The 21,357-nt window shown below is 33.4% G+C and overlaps 1 protein-coding gene across 1 annotated transcript; it reads left to right on the top strand.

Moving 5' to 3' along the window:
* Window positions 1-1,919: 1,919 nt before the first annotated feature.
* On the top strand, window positions 1,920-15,289 carry LOC123656200 (putative inorganic phosphate cotransporter). Its single transcript, XM_045591904.1, has 10 exons — window positions 1,920-1,992; window positions 2,556-2,830; window positions 2,939-3,124; window positions 3,586-3,724; window positions 5,188-5,411; window positions 6,471-6,620; window positions 7,585-7,717; window positions 8,947-9,068; window positions 9,697-9,816; window positions 15,086-15,289. The coding sequence occupies exons 1-10, from the start codon at window positions 1,920-1,922 to the stop codon at window positions 15,287-15,289; spliced, it is 1,626 nt and encodes a 541-aa protein (XP_045447860.1).
* The last annotated feature ends 6,068 nt before the right edge of the window (window positions 15,290-21,357 follow it).

Genomic DNA, 21,357 nt, shown 5'->3' with positions numbered 1-21,357 from the left:
GCTATCCAAGGAATGTGAAATTTGAACTTTTGAATGACCGCGTTTAAATGGCGTACACGCGAGTTAATACATTAAAATAAGATCGAGAGAGAGAGAGAGAGTTAATACATTTAAATAAGATCAAAACATTGTCATGTTTGCTTAAAATAATGATTTATACCTTAAGACACATTTTCCTTCGCAGTCCTTCCTTGTCGCAGGGTGAAACATGAGGATTTAATATGGCCAATATTGTTTACCAATGCGTTTGAGGATATCGTTAAGACCTTTGATTAGAATTATCGAGGCATCAGACGCTGTTACAAATATATGCTGGAGTGGAGACCAAGTGTTGACAAAAGCAACGTAGAAGGCCCTCCGGCCTCCGGCCCAATGGACCAACGGTCTACGTTAGATAATGGATAAGTAGAGGCTGAATGAGGATTGCCGAAAACCAGGATGCTTGGCGCGAACTTGGAGAGGCCTATGTCTAGCAATTGAACGCGATAGGTTGAAGTGAGCAAGCGTTCATATCAAAATGATTTTTGGATATGGGTAAATTAGTGCTTTTAACCATTTTCACAACTACAAAAATGATTCGCAAAAGGGTGCAGTAGTTTCTTTTTTAGGTAAATTTAGAATTAGACCAGCGATCATCAGTCTATCAGTCTGTTGAACCCTCGAGCCCTATAATATGTTTCCAGCTAAACTTGCATCTAATAGGTTAGCAACGGCCTTGCCAGTTAACTTTGATTGAATCATCGCTTAAAATATGTTTCCGAATTATGCGTGCGAACCACCCATTTAACCCTGCATCGATTTGGTAGCAAAACAGAACATCGCCGATTTGGCAGGGTATATTTTACCCATGAACAATATGCACACTGCACACTGTATTAATTTTATGCTATTATAGTATTTTATACTAAGAAATAAGGCAATATTAGCTACTAAACTTCAATTTTTAAAAAATACATTATATGTTATAATAACAAGTTATAATTAACGAAAATTTAAAACAATTTTTCTGTTGTTATAACATAATAAATAAATAAAATATATTATAACATAAGTTTAATTATATATTCTAAAACAGAAAAAAAAATCTTTACGGACATAATAATAAAAATTATTCATAGCACAAGTTAACATTCATTAATAATTAATTATACAGGAACACAGTTTTTTTATTGTTAGTGTATAGAATTAAATGAACCGAATTTTTATTAACATTAGGTCATAGTTTTTTATTTATTATTATATATATCATTGTCTTATTCTGCATAGACTAGCTGGTTAGCAAGTGTGACAATATCTTCTTGCTCATCAACCTCTTGTTGAATATTTACTACCTGTCATGACTCCGCTGTGAATAAAATTAAATGTGATGTTGAAATCATTTTATATCTGAACTGACCAGTTAGTTTACACTGGCATAAGCTTGTTTAAATAGAGCTAAAATTCTTCTTTATTTGTTTTCGCATAACACTGCGGACAAAACTCTTGAATATTATACACAATACCTCAATAAATAATAAGCAAAAAGTACAATATAGGTAAAAATGTCACGTATAACTTACAAGTGGGCTCTTCAGACACTTGTGGACTCCATTGTAGTGATAGTTAAAGTGTTCCGAGAACTCAACAGCCGTAGCTATTGTTAACCACAAAAAACGAGTATCATTAATTATAAAGTTATTAGAGTTTTAGAATTTGTAGGGTATTAAATACCCAGTAATATCGACGCCGGGTTAGTTACGAGTAATAAAAAACTTCCGATAAATGGTGATTAAATATTTATTTATGATAACAATGCTACATTTTAAAAAGATGCTGCTACGTGAGACAATCAAATAGCAGATGATAATGATAGAAAATTTCATTGAGATAATTACTATAGATAAGGTTAGTAGTGCTTCGTAAACGTTGTTAAAATCATTATGAGAAACGGTAAAGACAATGATAGAACTGATTTACGTAACAAAACTACGGACGGTTTCACTGACTTTAAAGGTAAGATAATATTTTACTGAAATTAATTCTTAGTATTGAGCTGTTTTATATTGCTAATGAGTCACATTTATTAATTATTATCTGTGAAATTTATATTTTTGTTAAGTTGCATGCATGCATGTTTATACGCTTCAGCCTGCAATATTCCACTGTTGGGCATAAGCCTCTTTCCCCATGTAGGAGGAGGAACAGAGCTTAATCCACCACGCTGCTCCGATGCGAGTTGGCGGATATATTCCCTACTGTGAGTAACGATTGCTATTAAGTGTACATGATAACAACCGGGAGCGATGACTTAACTTGCTCTCCGAGGCACGTTGGGGAGACCCACAAGAACTGCACAAACATCCAGACCACGGTAAACATCGGTATGGTCAATACAAATGTTTGTCATGTGCAGGGATCGAACCTGCAACCACCAGCGCAACAGCCACAAACCAGTGCTGTGACTTAATATTCCCATATTTCATTCATACCAAAATTTTACTTAAAAACTTTTTCATGACAGAAATATTACAATTAAGTGCCCAACAAAACAATTAATATTTTTGTATCAGTTTCAGGATGGGGTTACAGACATTCACAGTGTCTCATTCTCTTCTGTTGTTTAACAACTGCCTACAGTATGAGAGCTTGTATGGGAGTGGCTTTGGTGGCTATGGTTGACTCAGATTTAAACACCCAACACGCATTAAATATAAATAACTCACTAACAGAAAACAATATAAATGGAACTTTGTATGCTGTTAATGGAATCAATATTGAAAACACGAATCAAACAGAATCGAATCAAAAGAATTCTGGTGGTTTTCTTCATTCACTTCTTTTGGTACCACCCGTGAGTATAAGTGTCATAGAATAATCTGATATATAAAATTTGTGAAATAATCATATAGATATATAATATTTTTATAGACAGGAATGTTAACTAAGTGCAATTTTTCAGTATCCCAAACTTAATTGGAATAAGAAGACACAAGATACAGTATTGTCATCATTCTTTTTTGGATATATGTTGCTGCAAATTCCAGCTGGTCAGTTAGCTCATTTCTTCGGAGCGAGATATTTGCTTAGTGGTGCTCTCTTTGTAAACTGTTTAATGTCCTTCTGCTTACCCTGGGCAACTATCTACGTAAGTTTTAAGGAAATTAGGGCACAATTTATTATTATTATTATTTTATATATTTTTATTATTTTATTATATATTTTCCATTATTTGCCGACAAAAACACTTTTAAAAAGGCAGTTATCCTTGTTTTCCCCCTTTTTTTAACGATCTTAAACATTATTTTTATACGATTTACGAAAGCTTTGGTTTTCAGTTTTAATGTAAGTTGAACTCTTTTTTATTACCAACTCTTGTACTCAAAATTTTACTGCAGTTTAATCAAAATGTTGCTTGAAAAAAAAATGAACGAGAAAAAAGCTTTTAGACGGTTTCGTTAGATTTTATTACGTTCGTAATATTTTTATAACTCTAGGAGTAATTATGACAAACATTTACATTATTATAAGGCGAATTAATACATGAAATGTTTAGGGTAAAAAACTAGAAGCTGGCAAAAGTGTAAATACTTGGTTTTTAATTTTCAGGGAGGTTGGATATTGACCGCAATATTCAGAACAGTTCAAGGTTTGAGTCAAGCGTGTGTTGTTCCGGGTATGCACACTATGTTTGGGAAATGGACAACATTAGAAGAAAGGGGAAGATTAGCTGGTTTAGCGTACGGAGGTAATCTATATCTCAATTATTCGTATTTTAATTTAATAAAATGAAACTAAAATGTGGAAAATAAATGTATAAATGGGTATTGATGACCTTTGCATGGAAAACGAATGCAATGTTTGTAGGTAGGTATGAAACATGACATGTCATGAGCTAGAGATTTAGAATGATACACAAGCTACATTGTATATGAAAATTTTGAAGAGATTGAAAGTTATTCATATCAAATCACTTTACATAGCTAAATAACTTGCAACAGTAATAATAATTTACTGAATTGTGTTTTGGAATGGTTCAACACTTTCTACCCAACAGTAGTTTAGTATCTACCGAATGCAATTAATAGCTTTTGTTGTTTTTTTATCAATATTTATGTAGCCCAAAATATTTTATTGAATTTTTTTTTATACGTGCTAGTTCGGCAAACAAGCGTACAAATCACCTGATAGTAAGCGATTACGGTAGCCTCATAGCAGTATTTCGAATAATTGCGCTAACATGAAAATTTGATGTGACTGTACATTTTTTTATTAGTAATATGTAAACTACCATTGTAAATCAGTTATCAATTACGTTTCCAAAATTACGCCATCTTCTCTGTTTTTTATTAAAATCAAAATCTAAAATTTCTCTATTCAAGTAGGTTTCAAAAGAAAAAAAAATTGCGATTGTGTAGAAATTTAGTAGCTTGTTTAATTATTTGTAATTTATAGCATACAATCGTTATTTGTTCAAAACTATACCGAATTGTTATCTTAATTAACTTGTTACGTAAACTCAAGTGTATTTACTTTCACTGTCACGTTTTAATGCAAATATACACAATTTCAATAATCTCAACAAGGTAAATCAACAATGTTCATTGAAGCAGGAAATAAAAATTTAATTGACTTAACATGTAATGTCTTATCATTGTTTGTTGGCAAACGAAAAAAAAACCGACTTCACTTTACAACCAGAACGTAGGTAGTCGCAAAAAATAGTCAATTTAACAATCATTAGGTACAATTTAAATGCAACCACACGACAAATATGAGCTTTCCATTAAAGAAACTAATCATCAAAATCGGTAAGCCCTGTAAGAAATTATGAGGCAAGACGTAAAAAAATAAAAATAAAAAAATTCGAATTGAGAGATTCCTCCCTTTTTAAGTCGGTCAAAAAGTATTTTAAATTGTGATTTTATATTATACTTAGTTCATTAAAGTATGATAGAACTCAGATGATTCACCAATTCAAAGAAAATCCCAGTAAGACAATAAGATAGCCACATCTCTTGGCGAAGGTTAAAAATAGGGTTGGCAATACACTTGTAAGACTTCTGGTATTTCAATCATTCATAGGCTACGGTATCTACATATTTTCAGGCAAAACCATTATTTGCCACCATTGGAGACTAAAAAATAAATAAAGCAAGAGATATTTAGGAATAGAATTGCTAGCGATTGAAATAGAGTTATGTATTCCAGGTCAAGCACTGGGAGCTGTTCTTGGACTACCAATCACAGGCTTCATCGCCGCGTCTCCACTTGGCTGGCCGGGAATCTTCCGTTTCTACGGAATTCTCTCTGGAATAGTTGGTGGAGCGATCCTGGTTTTAAGTGCTAACAGTCCAGCAGAACATCCGAAAATATCAGCCGCTGAAAGACAATATATCGAAGGAGGCATAGGAAACAATGAAAATAGTAAAAAGGTTCGTACTATCAATAAGAGTAAAGCTATTCTAAATTTACTTATTAAAATTGTTCTACGTTTTTCATTTATTTGTCAGGCTTCGATATCTTCTGATTAAAAATAAAATATTGTGCTAATTCTTTTTTTTTTTTTTTTTTTTTATATATATAAAATCGTGTCATATTGTTGCCGTTTGTATGAAATCTTAGTTAAAGACTTGGGAAGACGCGAGTCATTCCCACAACAAGTATCTACGATAACTTATTGGGAAGACTCAGTGTAACTTATATTGTAAACAGATTCTCAAAAGTAAAACTAAAAAACTACCCGTCAAGTCGATCTAATTTAAATAAGACCACATGATAAGCACCACGTTTCGAAAACGAGAAGAATCCTCATAATCATTTAACCTAGAAAAAAGTAACCTAGTATAAAGTAATACCGAATGAGACCGTCCAGGTTTTCGATTAGAAATAAATAAGCATTTATTTCAGCGTTATTTGGAAATTCCTCCCTCAAGGGGTAAAATAGATAAATAGAAAATTTACTAAATCTATTAATTTTTAATTTAATTAAATTTATTTAAATAGTAATGACTCCTTAAATTATGATATGCTCGGCAAATATTAAATTAACTCAGTTTATACTTAGAGACAACCGCTCTGGTGTAGTGGTACGTGAAGGCGCCTAAACATCCGCGGTGGGGGTTTAATTCTCACTCGGAGTGGATAATTGTATTCGTAGCAATATTTGTTTTCGGTCTCGGTGTGAGTTCTAGTATGTCTCTCATCGCAACTCAAAGATTAGGTAAAGCTGTCAGTCCTGGTTGTTATCATAGACATATGAGCGATCGATATGGATGGGAACATCTTTACCAAACCGTAGTACAGAGCTGGCGTGATGAATTATGTTTTGTCCCGTCTCCTATATATGGAGAAATTGGTCTCTGCCTAGAAGTTGGATGTTACATGCTGAATCAATGAAAAAATATTAATCAAGGGGCTTATACTTGTACCTATAAAGTTTGGCTTGAAACATGGTCTTACTCGTAACGTTTAATGATTACGAAAATTTATAGAAACTTCGTGTTCCTTGGGGCTCTATACTTCGATGTCGAGGATTGTATGCCATAATTTTAGCCCATATTGGTAATACATGGGGTCAACTCACGCTGTACTCTGAGGTCCCTGCATACATGGACAAAGTTATGGGTGTAAATATTAAAGCGGTAAGTGATATCCGATTTTTTTTAGCATATAATTTTCTAAAAACAAATGCACCGACCAAAAAGTAGAGCTTTATGGTTTTTGTAGGTCTTTTTTTAAACAACTTAAAAAAAGGAGGAGGTTACTCAATTCGACCGTATATATTTAATGTATGTTCGGGGATAACTTGGTCGTTTATGAACCGATTTTGATAATTCTTTTTTTTTTGGAAAGGAGATATCTCAAGTGTGGTCATACATGGTATAAGGAAACCAGGATCTGGTGATGGGATCCCAGAGAAATCTAGGGAAACCCTTGAAAATCGTAGTGACGACTAGTGCGTTTGTTAATTTTTTTCGTCTACTTACGTTGTATAACTAGTCGATGTAATTGAAGTCGGTTTTTTTTTTCTTTTCGAGCAAACACAATTTTTTAAATAAGAGGTCGATGTAATTTGTAATTTAACGATACCGTGTTCCACAGATGTTATTTATTTAACTGTATTTATTTTATTTTGACACTACTACCTACACCCTAACTTAACTACAATTATAATCACCTTAATCTTCTTATCTAACTACAGTTTAGTAAGGTGGCAAAATTTGTATCACCAACCTAACATAAATAAGTAAACACATCACACTAAACGGGTCACTGAAAAACCCTGCATCAGGAGTCCGGAAAGAACATATTTCACAAACAGTAAGGCACAGATCACAACAAATAACTAAGTATACAACATTTGACATAATTATTATGTAATTGTAATTACTGCGCAAAGCGTGGTCGTAGAATATCTTTACGAACACTTTATATCGAACACTGCTAAAATACTTTTTAAAAGATTTCTGACTGATGTGATAATGAACTTAGATTAGGTTTACTAACTCTATACTACAATATTAGAACCTAGTCTAAATTTAATACTAATTTTAGTTATAGTTTAATGTTTAACTTTTTTTTCTTTAAACAAATAAATGATTTCAGAACGGAGTTTTGACTGCGCTTCCCTTTCTCGCTATGTGGTTTACTAATTTCTTCTTCAGTTGGTTCACTGACATGCTTATTGTTAAGAAAATTCTAAGTGTTAGGAGCACAAGAAAATTGGCTAATTCAATGGGTAAGTTACACTGAGATGTTGTATTCGTATAATTAGTTAAATTCGAATAAGACTTTATATAACCTACTGCTGGGTAAGGGCTCTAAAGAAGAAATAAATCAGCAATGCTGTTCCACTATTGTCGGAAAATTTTCAAGTTCCAAGTAGCGATTGTTATTAGACTTTTAGGATATCAAACAGAATCGACAGGCTTCCGCACTATTCGAAGTTTTGATTTTTAGAGTTTATTGGAGCTTACTTCTTCGCTTCAGCCTGTTGCAGTCCACTGCTGGACATAGGCCTTCCCAAATTTGCGCCAGACATCCCGGTCTTCCGCAATCCTCATCCAGCCGACACCGACAATCTTACGTAGATCGTCGGTCCAACGGGCCGAAGGACGTCCCACACTGCGTTTGCCAAGACGCGGTCTCCACTCTAGGACCCGTCTACTTTACCCGTTTACTTCTTAACAATCAATTTTCATATAAGTCCCTGGTATGAAAAAAATATGACGAGTAAAATATAATGAACGAATGACATCGTTACGTTTTTGTTGATCCCACGTCGTTTTGCGTCAATTTATTACGTTGTAACCCTAGTGGGTTCCGATAGATGGCGCTATTTAATTTGTTTATTGACCATTTGATATGGTATTAATTTGTAATCTGTAAGCTATTTTGTGCCTATTTAGACATTCGATCTGAAGGACTAAACTCTATTCGTGCGTCGGAGCTGACACACACAATTTTTATTAATGTTTAAGGAGATCGGCAAATAAGCGTATGGCTCATGATGATCATGATGGTAAGCCATTACCGTGGTTTATAGACGTCTCTAAAACCAGAGGTTCTAGTCACCGTACTCACCAACAGGAATACAACTCTGCTTGAAAGCAGTATTATTTAGCTGTGATCTTCTGTAAGTTCGAGGTACTACCCCAGTCGGGCTGGTCCATATTTTGAGCAGAAAATTTCATGCTGTGCCCTACTTCAGGTAAGGTAAGAAATCGTAAAGACAGTGAAAAACCCCAAGAATACATACTTAAGTGTAATATAATAATATTACTAGGCTTACCGCCTGGTTTAACCTGCGTTAATTTAACGGAAAAAAATTATATATAGCTTAAAATTGTTGTAAAACACAAATATAATTATTTGAAAAAAAAAAAAGAATAACATACAAACTCTAAATAATTAACTAACTTCATTACTGTATATTATAAATATTAATTTCATTCCGTTATATTCCAGGAAGTATTCCAGCTTGCATAGGATTAATTGCATTGGCATACGCTCCTCGAAATATTTACGTAGTCGAAGCCTTATTAATATTTATATGTAGCTTCAAAATAGCAACAAACGTAGGTTTTACGGTAAGTGTTACAATATTTTTTTACTGCATGACATTTTTAAAGAGAGTCTAGTAAGTAATGTTGTGTGGTTACGGCAGTGAAGAATATAGCCACCCCCTCTCTTCCCGTGGGTGTCGTAAGAGGTGACTAAGGGATAACAAGGTTCCACTACCACCTTGGAACTTATAAAGCCGACCGATGGCGGGATAACCATCCAATTGCTGGCTTTGAAATACAAAGGCCGAAGACGTGCAGCAGCGTCTTCGGTGCGACAAAGTCAGCCCTGCGGTCACCAACCCGCCTGCCCAGCGTGGTGACTATGGGCAAAACACATGAGTTGACGCCATTTTTGGCTCGAACTTGTGGAGGCCTATGTCCAGTAGTGGACTGCGATAGGCTGATGTGATGATGTGATGAATAGAGCAAGCAGTCGGCAGAGTAGCAATCGGTATTTTATTATTTAACTTGTTCTGTTATATAAGTTATTCCATTCATGTTTCATAATTTCTTTTTAGCTTACTTTAATTTACTTCTAATAATGAACATTTTAAGGTTATTTTTACATTTGGTAAAATTAATGAAATATTCATACTGGCAATTTTTTTTAATATTAATTTTAACACCTTTCTGAGTTTTTATTTCCTTCTAGATCAATCATATCGACATATCGAGTAATTTCTCTGGAGTCATGATGAGTTTAAGCAATTTCATGTCAAACGTCTTTGCTTTATTCGCTCCTATTGTCGCAGGATATATTCTAACTGATGTGGTAAGCAATTTTGATACTTATTTTAAACACTATTAGCTTAAGCCACAGATATGCGCTAATTAAGTTAGTATTTGTATTTTTATCATACACATCATATACTTATAGATATATATCTATATAGACATATAGATATATAGATATATATCTATATAGATAAAAAAAAAAAAAAAAATAAAAAAAGCCTTTTATTTCTTGCGAATTTTGACAAAAGTACCAAAATAAATACATCTAACATAATTCAATGTATACATTTAACAGAAAAATACCCATTTCCATCTAAGAACTTAAGTAATTTTGTTATTACACTTGGTTTCACAAAAACTTAACTTTACACTAAACTTTAACTCTTTCCTATTTTATACAATTAGAATTAAAAACAAGTATTATTCTATCATTATGTTAACAATATTAAATGAAGTTTATTCAAATTAAAATATATACATTAAGATAAACAAAATCTAATCGAATCAAGGAAAATTATTCAAATAAATCAAACAGGATCTTAGCTACACAATTTCAATGTATTATAATTTTTAGTTAAAAATAATTAAGAAAGTCAATAAAGTCAAATGAAATCAACAATTAAATATGAAAATTAAATTAATGTATACAAATCAAAAGATAAGATTAGTAACAATAAACAAGCAGTATGTAATAATTAATTATTATCAATCAAATTCATCTTTCGTTTGTAATATGATTGCAATGTGATATTGCATTAACATGTAAATTTATAAATTAGAACTAAAAAAATAAAATAAAATTCTCAACACAAATTTATTTTATAAATTTTCAAAATTTATTCATCTTTAAAGTTGCATTCCAAAATAAAATTCAAAATTTAAACTATGATTGCATTAAACAGATTCAAAATTTAAAATTAAAAACTTATCAAATTCAAAAATGTATCCAAACCAAACTATTAAATATCATGCATCCATGCAAGAACCCCTCTTATTTGAGGGTGAAGGCCTCCTCCAGACTTTTCCACTTATCTCTATCTTTTGCAATTGTTTTCCAGTTTTTTCCTGCTATTTTTATTATATCGTCTTCCCAACGAGTTACTGGCCTCCCTCTCTTTCTAATACCCGTAGGGCCCTGCCATATCGTAAGTCGAGAAGTCCAACGGTCGTCGTTCATCCTGGCTATATGGCCCGCCCAGCGCCATTTCAACCTCTTTGAGAATTCGAGTGCATCTATAACTTTTGTCTTTTTACGTATGATGTCGTGTCGGATTTTTTGTATTTTTCTCACATTTATCATGCTTCTTTCCATACTCCGTTGGCAGGATTTAATTTTGTTTTTCACTTGTTGTGTGTATTTCCACGTTTGACATCCGTAAGTGATAGAGGGGAGCACGCAAGAATCCATAACTTTTTTCTTTAAATTTAATGGCATAGCACCTTTAAAGATTTCTTTTAGGTTCCAGAATTTTTTCCATGCGCCTGAAATTCTTCTCCCAACTTCTAATTCGTTACTTTGTTTACTGAAGGAAATTTGTTTGCCTAGGTATATGTAACTATCCACGTATTCCAATGGATTTTCGTCGTGATATAAGGGTTGTTTTGTACTGTTAGTCATAATTTTGGTTTTACTCAAATTCATTTCTAAACCTACTTCAAAGCTTACAGACTTCAGTGAACATATCATTGATTCCAGTTCTTTATCACTTTCAGATAGTAGAATAATGTCGTCGGCGAATCTGAGGTGGCTAATAAATTTACCGTTAATGTTTAGCCCTGTTCTGTCCCAGTTTAGCTTTTTGATGACCATCTCTAGTACCGCTATAAAAATTCTCGGTGACAGTGGGTCGCCTTGCCGTACACCTCTCTTCACTGGTATCGGCGGTCCTGTCCTTTCAAGTTTTACTCTACTACTACAGTTGTTGTACAAATACTTTATAACTTCTATATATTTTTGTTCTACGTGATGTGACCTTAAAGCTGTCCATATAGAGGAGTGTAGGATTGTGTCGAAGGCTTTTTGATAATCTATAAATGCAATGTAGAGTGGTCTCCGGTACTCACGGTATTTCTCTATTATTAGTTCAATTGCATGGATATGATCTATCGTAGAATATCCGCGTCTAAAACCAGCTTGCTCTATCGATTGGTGATCCTCTATACTCTTACTAATTCTTTTTTCTATTATAGATGAAAAAAGTTTGTAGAGCGTTGGCAGCAAACTGATAGGGCGATAGTTGGATATCTCCGTTGGATCGCCTTTTTTGTAGAGCAGAATTATGTCGGACTCCGACCATTGAGACGGCGTGATACCTGAAATTAATATAGAGTTAAATAGCTCTGTCAAAGGACGTGTAAGATAGTCACTGCCTTCTTTTATTGCTTCGTTAGTAATTCCATCAGGACCTGGGCATTTTTTAGTTTTTAGTCTTTTAATTTCTTTTTTAATCTCGGTCTCGTCTATCATTTTTACCTTTGAGATATCATCTAGAGGGTGCTGGGCGCTGGTAAAGACAATTTTATTTGAGTCACTTAAAGCTTGACAATCATATAATTTTTTGTAGAAGTTTGTTACAGTTTTTATAATATCAGACCTGTTATGTGATAATTTACCCGACTCTTTTAATTCGCTTATCCACATCTTGCTACTATTTAATTCTTTAGGTGCTCTTTTAACGCTGCCACTAGTATTTATATGTTTTTCAATTGTTTTTGATCGATAGAGCATGTAGTCTCTTTTTATGCTTTTACTTATGAGTTTATACAGAGCTTTTAACTCATTTTTCTGTGTTCGTGTCTTCGGTTTAATTCCATGTAGCTTTTTTCTTTGATCTATAATTTTTCTGGTATAAGCTGACAATACACAAGGTTTAGTGGAAAGTTGTTCGGGATTATGTAGACTCTTTGTTACGGCTCGGATGATTTTGTCATAATTAGCTTGTATAGTGGCTTCATCTTGAAATTGAAGTTGTTCTTTATGTTTTTCTAGAGAGCTTTTATATGTTAATATTTCTGAATCTTTCTCTAATGAGTTCAGCAAGTGGTTTGTGAATTTTTTACGACTTTTCTTTAGGTTTCGTAATAGCAAAGATGCCCTTATAAGTCTGTGATCGGAAGGAAAATTTATATTTAAAACTTGCACATTTTGAACATTTTTATCTAAATTTGTTAGTATGTAATCAATTTCATTCTTTGTTACTCCGTCTGGCGATTTCCACGTCCATCTTTGATTGTTGGGTTTTTTAAAGAAGGTGTTCATTATGCATAATTTGTTTTCGTATGCAAAGTCTACAAGGCGCTCGCCTCTACTATTTCTTACACCGTATCCATAGTTCTTCATTACCAAGCTTTCATCAGGTCTAGGCTGCCCAATTTTAGAATTAAAGTCACCCATGACTATTACGTTCCTATCACAGCTCCTCAAAGTATCGCTAACAGTATTATAGAAGTGTTCCACATCTTCATCGCTTGAAATCTCTGTAGGTGCATAGACTTGTAGTATATCTAGTTGATACCCGTTTATATTTAGTTTTAAAAGAGCCACTCGTTCTGATATTCCTCTAAAGCTCAAGATACTTCCTTTAAGATATTTCTTAACTATGAAACCCACACCATATAATCCTTGTGTTTCACCTGTATAACAGAAAATGAAGTTGTCATATTCTTGGGTTATTGTGCCCACACGTCGGACCTCTGAAATGCCGATTATGTCATATTTTGTATTTTCCAAAGAGTTCATCAACTCCATTAGACGGTAACTGGTTGATAGAGTTCTCACGTTATATGTTGCTATGTTAAATAGACCATCTTTAGGGTATCCGTTACTAGTAAGATTTTCTGGAGGGTTATGGTCGGACTCTCCCGCGGTGACCAACCGTAATAGGAGACGTGGAGGGGCCATTTGTAATTTTCATTGTTTATTGATTTGTATGTCGTTCTCAGGCTGATCTTGAGAGTTGATGACGCAACTATAAACCTGATTCTGTTCCCGAATAATAAAATCTTTAATGCTTGAAACTTTGTTCTTTTTATTTGGTTCTTTTTTGTTTTGATTTTGCAATTTATTTTCCATATGTACTAACTCCGGTGATTCAGATAGATGTCTTTTATTTGGTTGTCTATGAAGGGTTTGTTGATCTTTATTCTTTACTACAATTAGTTTATCATATCTGATGTAGGCCTTGTGGCCAAGTTGTTGTTCTTTTTTTAATTGAACTTGTAACTCCTTACGCTTAGTCAAGATATCTAATGGGTAGTCTTCTTTGAAGTAGTATGGCGTATTTTTTAAGAGTTTCTTATTTCTCAAGATATTTATTTTTAATCCCATAGTAGTAAAAGTGATTTTTATAGGTCTAATCGAGTCTTTCTTTTTTCCCAGCCTTCTGACATCTTCTATACTACAAATATCGAATTGAAAGTTAAAATATGTATTTATCAGTTCTATAACGGTTTTTTCTAGGTCATGGTATGATTTTTCCCGTTCCTCTACACCAAACAAAATAAGATTTTTACGTCGCGAGTATCTGTCTAAGTTATTTATTGCTTTATTTAGTTGTTGAAGTTTAGCTTCAAAAAGATTCTGCTTTTCCTCTAAATATGTAAATTTTTCATTTAAATTGTTTATAATGGTTGTTGTTATATGCTCTTTCATTGCCAACATCTCAGATTTTGTTTCCCTATTTTCTTGCTGCATATTGACTAACATCATTTTTATTTCTTCCATGTTTATAAGGTATATGTAGCACCCTCTAGCGTCCTCGTTATGTAGCCCGGAGTTGTAACTGCTACTTACAACAATAGATGTCGTCGCTAGTACTGTTTTATATGTATATTATAGTAAAGTCTAATTAGTAAAAATTAATTTTTTGTAGATGCTATTTTGTGTTTGGTTCAGTTTAGGTCTTTGATTTAACACAAAAGACAATAATATTTTGCACTGAGCTAACTTCACAAATTATTTATAAAGTCACTTTAAATTCCATATAACAGTCCACTATTACACAGTTTATTAGGTTTTATTCACCCAGTACTACATATAGTCCAGTCTGCATTTGCACTAATAATGTATATTTTGCACTTTTCACACCTTTTTAACTGTTTAATTGTTTAATAAAGCAAATCAAAACACTAGAACAATGACAACCGTGGTATCGTAATCTACCCTCTCTCTAAATGGAGAACCTTTTTATGTTGGTTTGTTTTATTGTATATATCTATAATAGCTATTAAATGGGTAGGGTCGGCCCTTGAAGTATGTAAAAATAATCTTAAGTCTTATTGTGTTTCCTCAAATGACACGGTTTCAGACTGACGTAAAGCTGTGGCGAAAAGTCTTCTTTGTATCCGCTGGTTGGTACTTCTTCACAAATCTAGCGTACGTTATCTTTGGTATAGCTGAGAGGGCGGATTGGGACAATCCTCCAGAAGAAACATATGACGTTGAGGATGCCAAAGAAATGGAACCTATGATAAAAGACGAGAACACGAGCAACGGGGAGAAGAAATCGTGATTGTTCAATTAGTATAAATTATAGATATTTCTTTTTCTAGTATTAATAGCTGTGATTTTCAAGAAGTTTGATAGCTTAATTTGGCTGTAAGAGAATTTAGGTTAGGCATTGTACTATAATAGTAACGCGTTAGCGTATCGGTCACAGCACTGGTTTGTGGCTGTTGCGCTGGCGGTTACGGGTTCGATCCCTCATTAGCTCTGGTCACTTTATTCACCAAGAACAATACAAAACTGCTTGGGAACAGTATTATTTAGCTGTGGTCTTCTGTAAGATCGAGGTATTACCCAGTTGGGCGGTTCCATATTTTGAGCAGGAAATTTCCTGCTGTGCCCTACCTCAGTTCTATTATAAATTTATACACGAATGAATTAGGGATTGAAGTGGTGAATGCGTGACGGGAGCGTTACGAAAAGTGTGATCGAGTAAGTGAATGGAAGTTGAAAGGGAAACATAAGTTAATGAGGATAGAAAAAGAGAGAGACTCAAGAACTTTTACTTCAATCATGTGGTCTAAAGCACACTTGTTTTTTTTTTAATTATTTTATGTTAGAAACATCTCTTTTGACGCTATAATTTCTGTAGTATCTGTCGAGAGTTTTTTAAAAGTAGTTTCGTAAGTTAGTTCATTTATAGCTACTAAATATTATTCTAGGTAGGATCATTTATTTTCGAATACTAGAAACGTTAAAAAATATAGAAATTGTAAAATATTAGTATATTATATTGTATAGTATTTTTATGTAATTTTGCGTTTAATAATGTATATGTTTTATTTTATTATTTTGTTTTGTTTCTACTAAAAATATTCAAATGTAGAAGTGATAATATAATAAAATACGAATTGGCTTCTTGTTTGACTGTTTTGTCTAAAAATCTCCTTTTCGTTTATATGAATAACAATATTAGTATTCAGTTGTCGAAATAGATAAGAAACCTTACAATAAACATTCTGTTGAGCTCACGTATCAGCAAATGGAGTTCAAATTTTAGCAAACATTATTCACAACTCACGAATATCAGTATGAACTCAAGATCGATATCCGTATGATTGGAATTTATGGAAAAAAATGAGCTTCATACTTTGAAACATCTATGGTTTGCTTATCAGCTGATTTGATGGCATTTATATCATATATATTACTGCATTTATATCATATATCTCATCATTACAGCCTATACAGTCCACTGCTGGACATAGGCCTCCACAAGTTTACGCCAAAAATAACGTGAACTCATGTGTTTTGCCCATAGTCACCACGCTGGGCAGGCGGGTTGGTGACCGCAGTACTGGCTTTGTCGCACCGAAAACGCTGCTGCCCGTCTTCGGCCTGTGTATTTCAAAGTCAGCAGTTGGATGGTTATCCCGCCATCGGTCGGCTTCTTAAGTTCCAAGGTGGTTGTGGAACCTTGTTATCCCTTAGTCGCCTCTTACGACACCCACGGGAAGAGAGGGGGTGGCTAAATTCTTTAGTGCCGTAGCCACACAGCACATATCTATGCTAAGTTTATCTGTGCTGTGTATTTATGTTTGCCTCCCTTTTTAGAAAAAACCTCACAATTACTCCACAAAAATTATATATCATTTTATAGATAACTGCTTGCTCTACTGGCATACACAAATAAAAAAATTATTATTGCGTTTGTTTTTTGTAAATTAATTAAATATTAAAATTATATATATGACGGCTTTAATTTTGAAACAACGTCAACATGATTGACGGTCGGTAAATTTTTTACTTATTTAGTGCGAATTATTCGCACGGGTATTGCTAGTTAAAACATAATTTGACAAAATATCTAAATTATTGACAGATGTTATATATTTTGTAAATTTTTATCTTAATATAGCCTCGTTTTTGTCCAATGCTTTTCATTTTTGTAGTTTTCTGCGAAATATTCGTAAACAGCTAATGTATTCCAACTAAGGCATTCAAATAAATAAAAAAAAATAATAAGTTAATCTAATTTTACCTCAAATTACAAAAAAATGGTCACAGTCACCGCACACCGCAAGCTAGCTTCTAGTAAATTAAAGGAAGATAATTAATTGAACGTGACATTTAATAAACATTTCAATTATTGTAATATCTATACATATAATAAAATGGTAGGAAAGTCAAAACTATACATTGAATATTTTTTTTAAAGAATACTTGGGGTGTGATCTACAATCGATACCGAAGCCAAAAATATAGTTTTTAAAATTTTTGTCTGTTTGTCTGTTTGTCTGTATGTATGTCCGGGATAAACTCAAAAAGTACTGCATGGATTTACTTCAAATTTGACGCGAATATTATTAAGAAGTCGGGTCAACATATAGGCTACATATTATCACGCTATCACTTACGGGGAACGAGTAGTGAACCTTTATTTCTTCAACGCATTCTGTAACAACGTGTAATCTAACGACGAATATTTGAATGTTGTTGTTATTATGTTAATAACCATGTCATAAGCTAGCTTTACACTATAAATAAAGACATTCTGTAGTATATTTAGTAAAAGCATTGCACCCGTGCGAAGCCAGGGCGGGTCGCTAGTTAATAATAAAGCTTTAGGAAGAAATGATACCATATGTATAATGTATAAATAATAAAATGATAAATAATCTATTGTTATTAATGTTAAAAATATATGGTGTTGAACCTCATTGATATATAATATTTGCACACCGTATCGTAGAATATGTTTGGATTTTACTAATGTTAACCTTGTACAACTTCAAAACCACGTACTTGCAAATAAACGCATATTATTAGTATACGAATTTAAGGAAAATAAAAACTATATCGAAAACAATTTTTTCATAAAGTTTTATAGAATAATGAATTGAATTGTACTTGTGATGTTTGATTATTATTGTTTTTTTTTAATTCTTTATTTTTTTTAGGGTTTTTTGTCTACACAGACATGCCAGCCCCATCATACCCTAATTCTCACTATGCCTAAGAAATGGAGAAAGAATCATTGATGATGTAAGATCATATTAACTAACAAATTTACTGCATCAGACAAAGGTTCTGTTAACACAGATAAAAATGATCCCATATCAAATTTATTTATACTAAAACGTTTCATCAATGATTCTCTTTGATTATTTTTAATCTTTGACAAAAAAGGTCTCAAATACAGATATACATAATACATATACAACACACACATATACACAATCTCGAAATGAAAATCGACTACAAATTTCAACCCAAACTTGGGATGAAAAGTAGGATCGTACATACCTATTTCAACTAAATAGTAAAAATTACAATGAAAGAGGAAGTGATAAAAGTCTTTGACAATATTATTAAGTAAAATGAAAATACCGCAGAGGTGGGGCACAGTAGGATATATTCTGCTCAAAATTTGAAGCAGTACCTCGACCTTACAGAAGATCATAGTTAAATTATACAGCTTTCAAGCAGTGTCGTGTTCCCGTAGTGAGTAAGGTGACCAGAGCTCCTGGAGGAAGTGGGAGTAGGTCAGCAAACCGCTTGCGATTCTTCTGGTATTGCAGGCGTTTATAAGCTACGGTAATCGCTTAGCGTGAGGTGAGCCGTACGCTTGTTTGCCGATTTCGTTGTATAAAAAAACATAGGTATACTATGAGATGTAATTAAATAAATTTTGTAAGTCACAAAATTAGATAATGCCTTAACTTTAGCTAAACAAGGGTCTATCTCATTAAATATCCCTGACTAACCAATTAAAAAGTTCACGACCGAAACGAGATTCAGGATCAGAAACATCCCATTCGCTCGCACGGCAGTATTTATCACCAAACTTTTATGAAGTCACTCAAAAATTTTCAAATGAAAAAACTTTGGAACGTCAAATAATTACCTCCGATAGAGAAGATTAACTGCCGAGAGGAGAGGTCGGTGAAATATAGATAGCAGTAAATCGTTTGGTACAACGGAATTTCATTAAGGATTAAAGCCATCTTGGTAATGCGGCGTCCATAACATGGGTTACATTTTTGGACCGCGTTAATAAAATTTACTTTTGTAAAGGTTTTTAGCTCCTTTGTTGTTGTGAAAGGATCAAAATAACTGAAATACTTAACATATTTTACAGAACGTAAATTTTAAATAATCTTTAACCAAAAATTTTGAAATTTTCTTTTTGTTGAACCATTTTGGAAGATATATTTTTAGCTTACAAATTCTTGTTTGAGGCTAAAATATAGCTTCGAAATTTAAATAATTTAAAAGTAAAGTATTAGTATAATTATAGATAAATTATTTTTATATATTTAATTCTACTCGAAATGAAGTGAATCGTCAGTTTCTAATTCCTCAATGATCGCTCTGGTGTAATGTTGCGTGTGCCGTGTCGACGGCGTCTAATCATCAACGGCCGTGGGTTCCATTCCCGCTCGAAGTGGATATTTGTGTTTGTACAAATATTTATTTTCGTTCTGGTTGTTAGTTCATGAAGGTCTCACCATCGGGCCTCGGAGGGCACGTTAAGCCGTCAGTCCCGGTTGTTGTCATGTGCACCTGCTAGCGATCGTTATTCATAGTAGTATAGGGAATATATCCGCCAACCCGTGTTGGAGCAGCGTGGTGGATTAAGCTCTGACCCTTCTCCTATATTGAGATAGAAGCTTGATGATTGCTAACCTTTAAAATTATTAAGAAAATAGACTCGTTGAATGAAATAAATCATCATCATCATTTCAGCCTATCACAGTCCACTGCTGGACATAGGCCTCCATGAGTTCACGCCAAAAATGGTGTGAATTCATGTGTGTTGCCCATAGTCAACACGCTGGGCAGGCGAGTTGGTGACCATAGGGCTGGCTTTATCGCACCGAAGACGCTGCTGCCCGTCTAGTGCCTGTGTATTTTATTGCCAGTAGTTGGATAGTTATCTCGCCATCGGTCGGCTTTTTAAGTTCCAAGGTGGTAGCGGAACTGTGTTATCCCTTAGTCGCCTCTTACGACACCCACGGGAAAGATGGGGGTGGCTATATTCTTCATTGCCGTAACCACACAGCGAATGATGAAATAAAGGGGACAGTAAATTTCCTTAAATAATTTTAAGTCTACATTACATTGAGAGGAAAATTACCAGGAAAATCTTTAAATATTGAATGAAGAAATATTTAATGTAACAAATATTTTACAGCTAATAAACAAAATTTCCGTGAAAACAAATTTTAACGGTAAGTGATTATTCACTGTAATACGCTTGTTGGTAAAAATATTCCAGGAAAATTTAATTCGATACGCAAAAATACTAAATAAATTTAAGGTTGAAAGCTGCCTAAAACTACAATTTATTTTGGGATTTAACAACAAAAATCATTATTCAAGGCGAAATCAAAATAACATTATTTTATTACTACCTATACACGGAACCGGCCAACGGAACCGGAAAACTGTTAAAAGATGAAACGTTTTTAAGTTTTTATTATTCGCTAATACAAATTTCTATTAATAGTAATTGCGTTTTCTCGCAAACGAAAAAACGACTTCAATTACATTGACAAGTAATAGAACGTAGGTAGGCGAAAAAATAGTCAAGTAAATACGAATTATCAAAGATTACTCAAACAGTTGTGATCAGATCTCCATGAAGTTTAAATGTGACCACATGATAAACATCAGCTTTCGATTAAATTAAAAATCATCAAAATCGGTACACCCGGTAAAAAATTATGCGGTATATACAACGCGTAGGTCTACGAAAAAATAGTCAAGTAAAAACGCATTATTAGATATAACTCAAAAGTAGTTGTTAGATCTCAAATAAATTTAGATGGGACTAAATGCCACGCACCACATTTCGAATAATTTTTTTTTATCGAAATCGGTCCACCAATTCAAAAGTTCTGAAGTAACATACATAAAAAAAATTACAATCGAATTGAGAACCTTCTCTTTTTTGGAAGTTGGTTAATAAAGATAGTCTAATGGTACTTAACTGGGGTAGAGGAAAACAGGAAATTTCCTGCTCAAAATCTGGAGCAGCCCGACTGGAAAAGTACCTCTGAACCTTACAGAAGATCACAGCTAAATGATATTGCTATCAAGCAGTGTAATTCCTGTGGCGAGTAAGGTGAC

This window comes from Melitaea cinxia, chromosome 9, assembly GCF_905220565.1.
Source record: "Melitaea cinxia chromosome 9, ilMelCinx1.1, whole genome shotgun sequence".
Lineage (NCBI taxonomy): Eukaryota > Metazoa > Arthropoda > Insecta > Lepidoptera > Nymphalidae > Melitaea > Melitaea cinxia.
The sequence above is the reverse complement of the archived record's forward strand: the minus strand, read 5'-3'. Positions and strand labels throughout refer to the sequence as shown.

Excerpts from the sequence above, each read along its gene's own strand:
- LOC123656200 (XM_045591904.1), top strand. The coding sequence starts at position 1,920 with ATGAGAAACGGTAAAGACAATGATAGAACTGATTTACGTAACAAAACT. Across the intron at positions 1,993-2,555 it reads CGGTTTCACTGACTTTAAAG|GATGGGGTTACAGACATTCA; the intron begins GTAAGATAATAT and ends TATCAGTTTCAG. Across the intron at positions 9,069-9,696 it reads CAACAAACGTAGGTTTTACG|ATCAATCATATCGACATATC; the intron begins GTAAGTGTTACA and ends ATTTCCTTCTAG.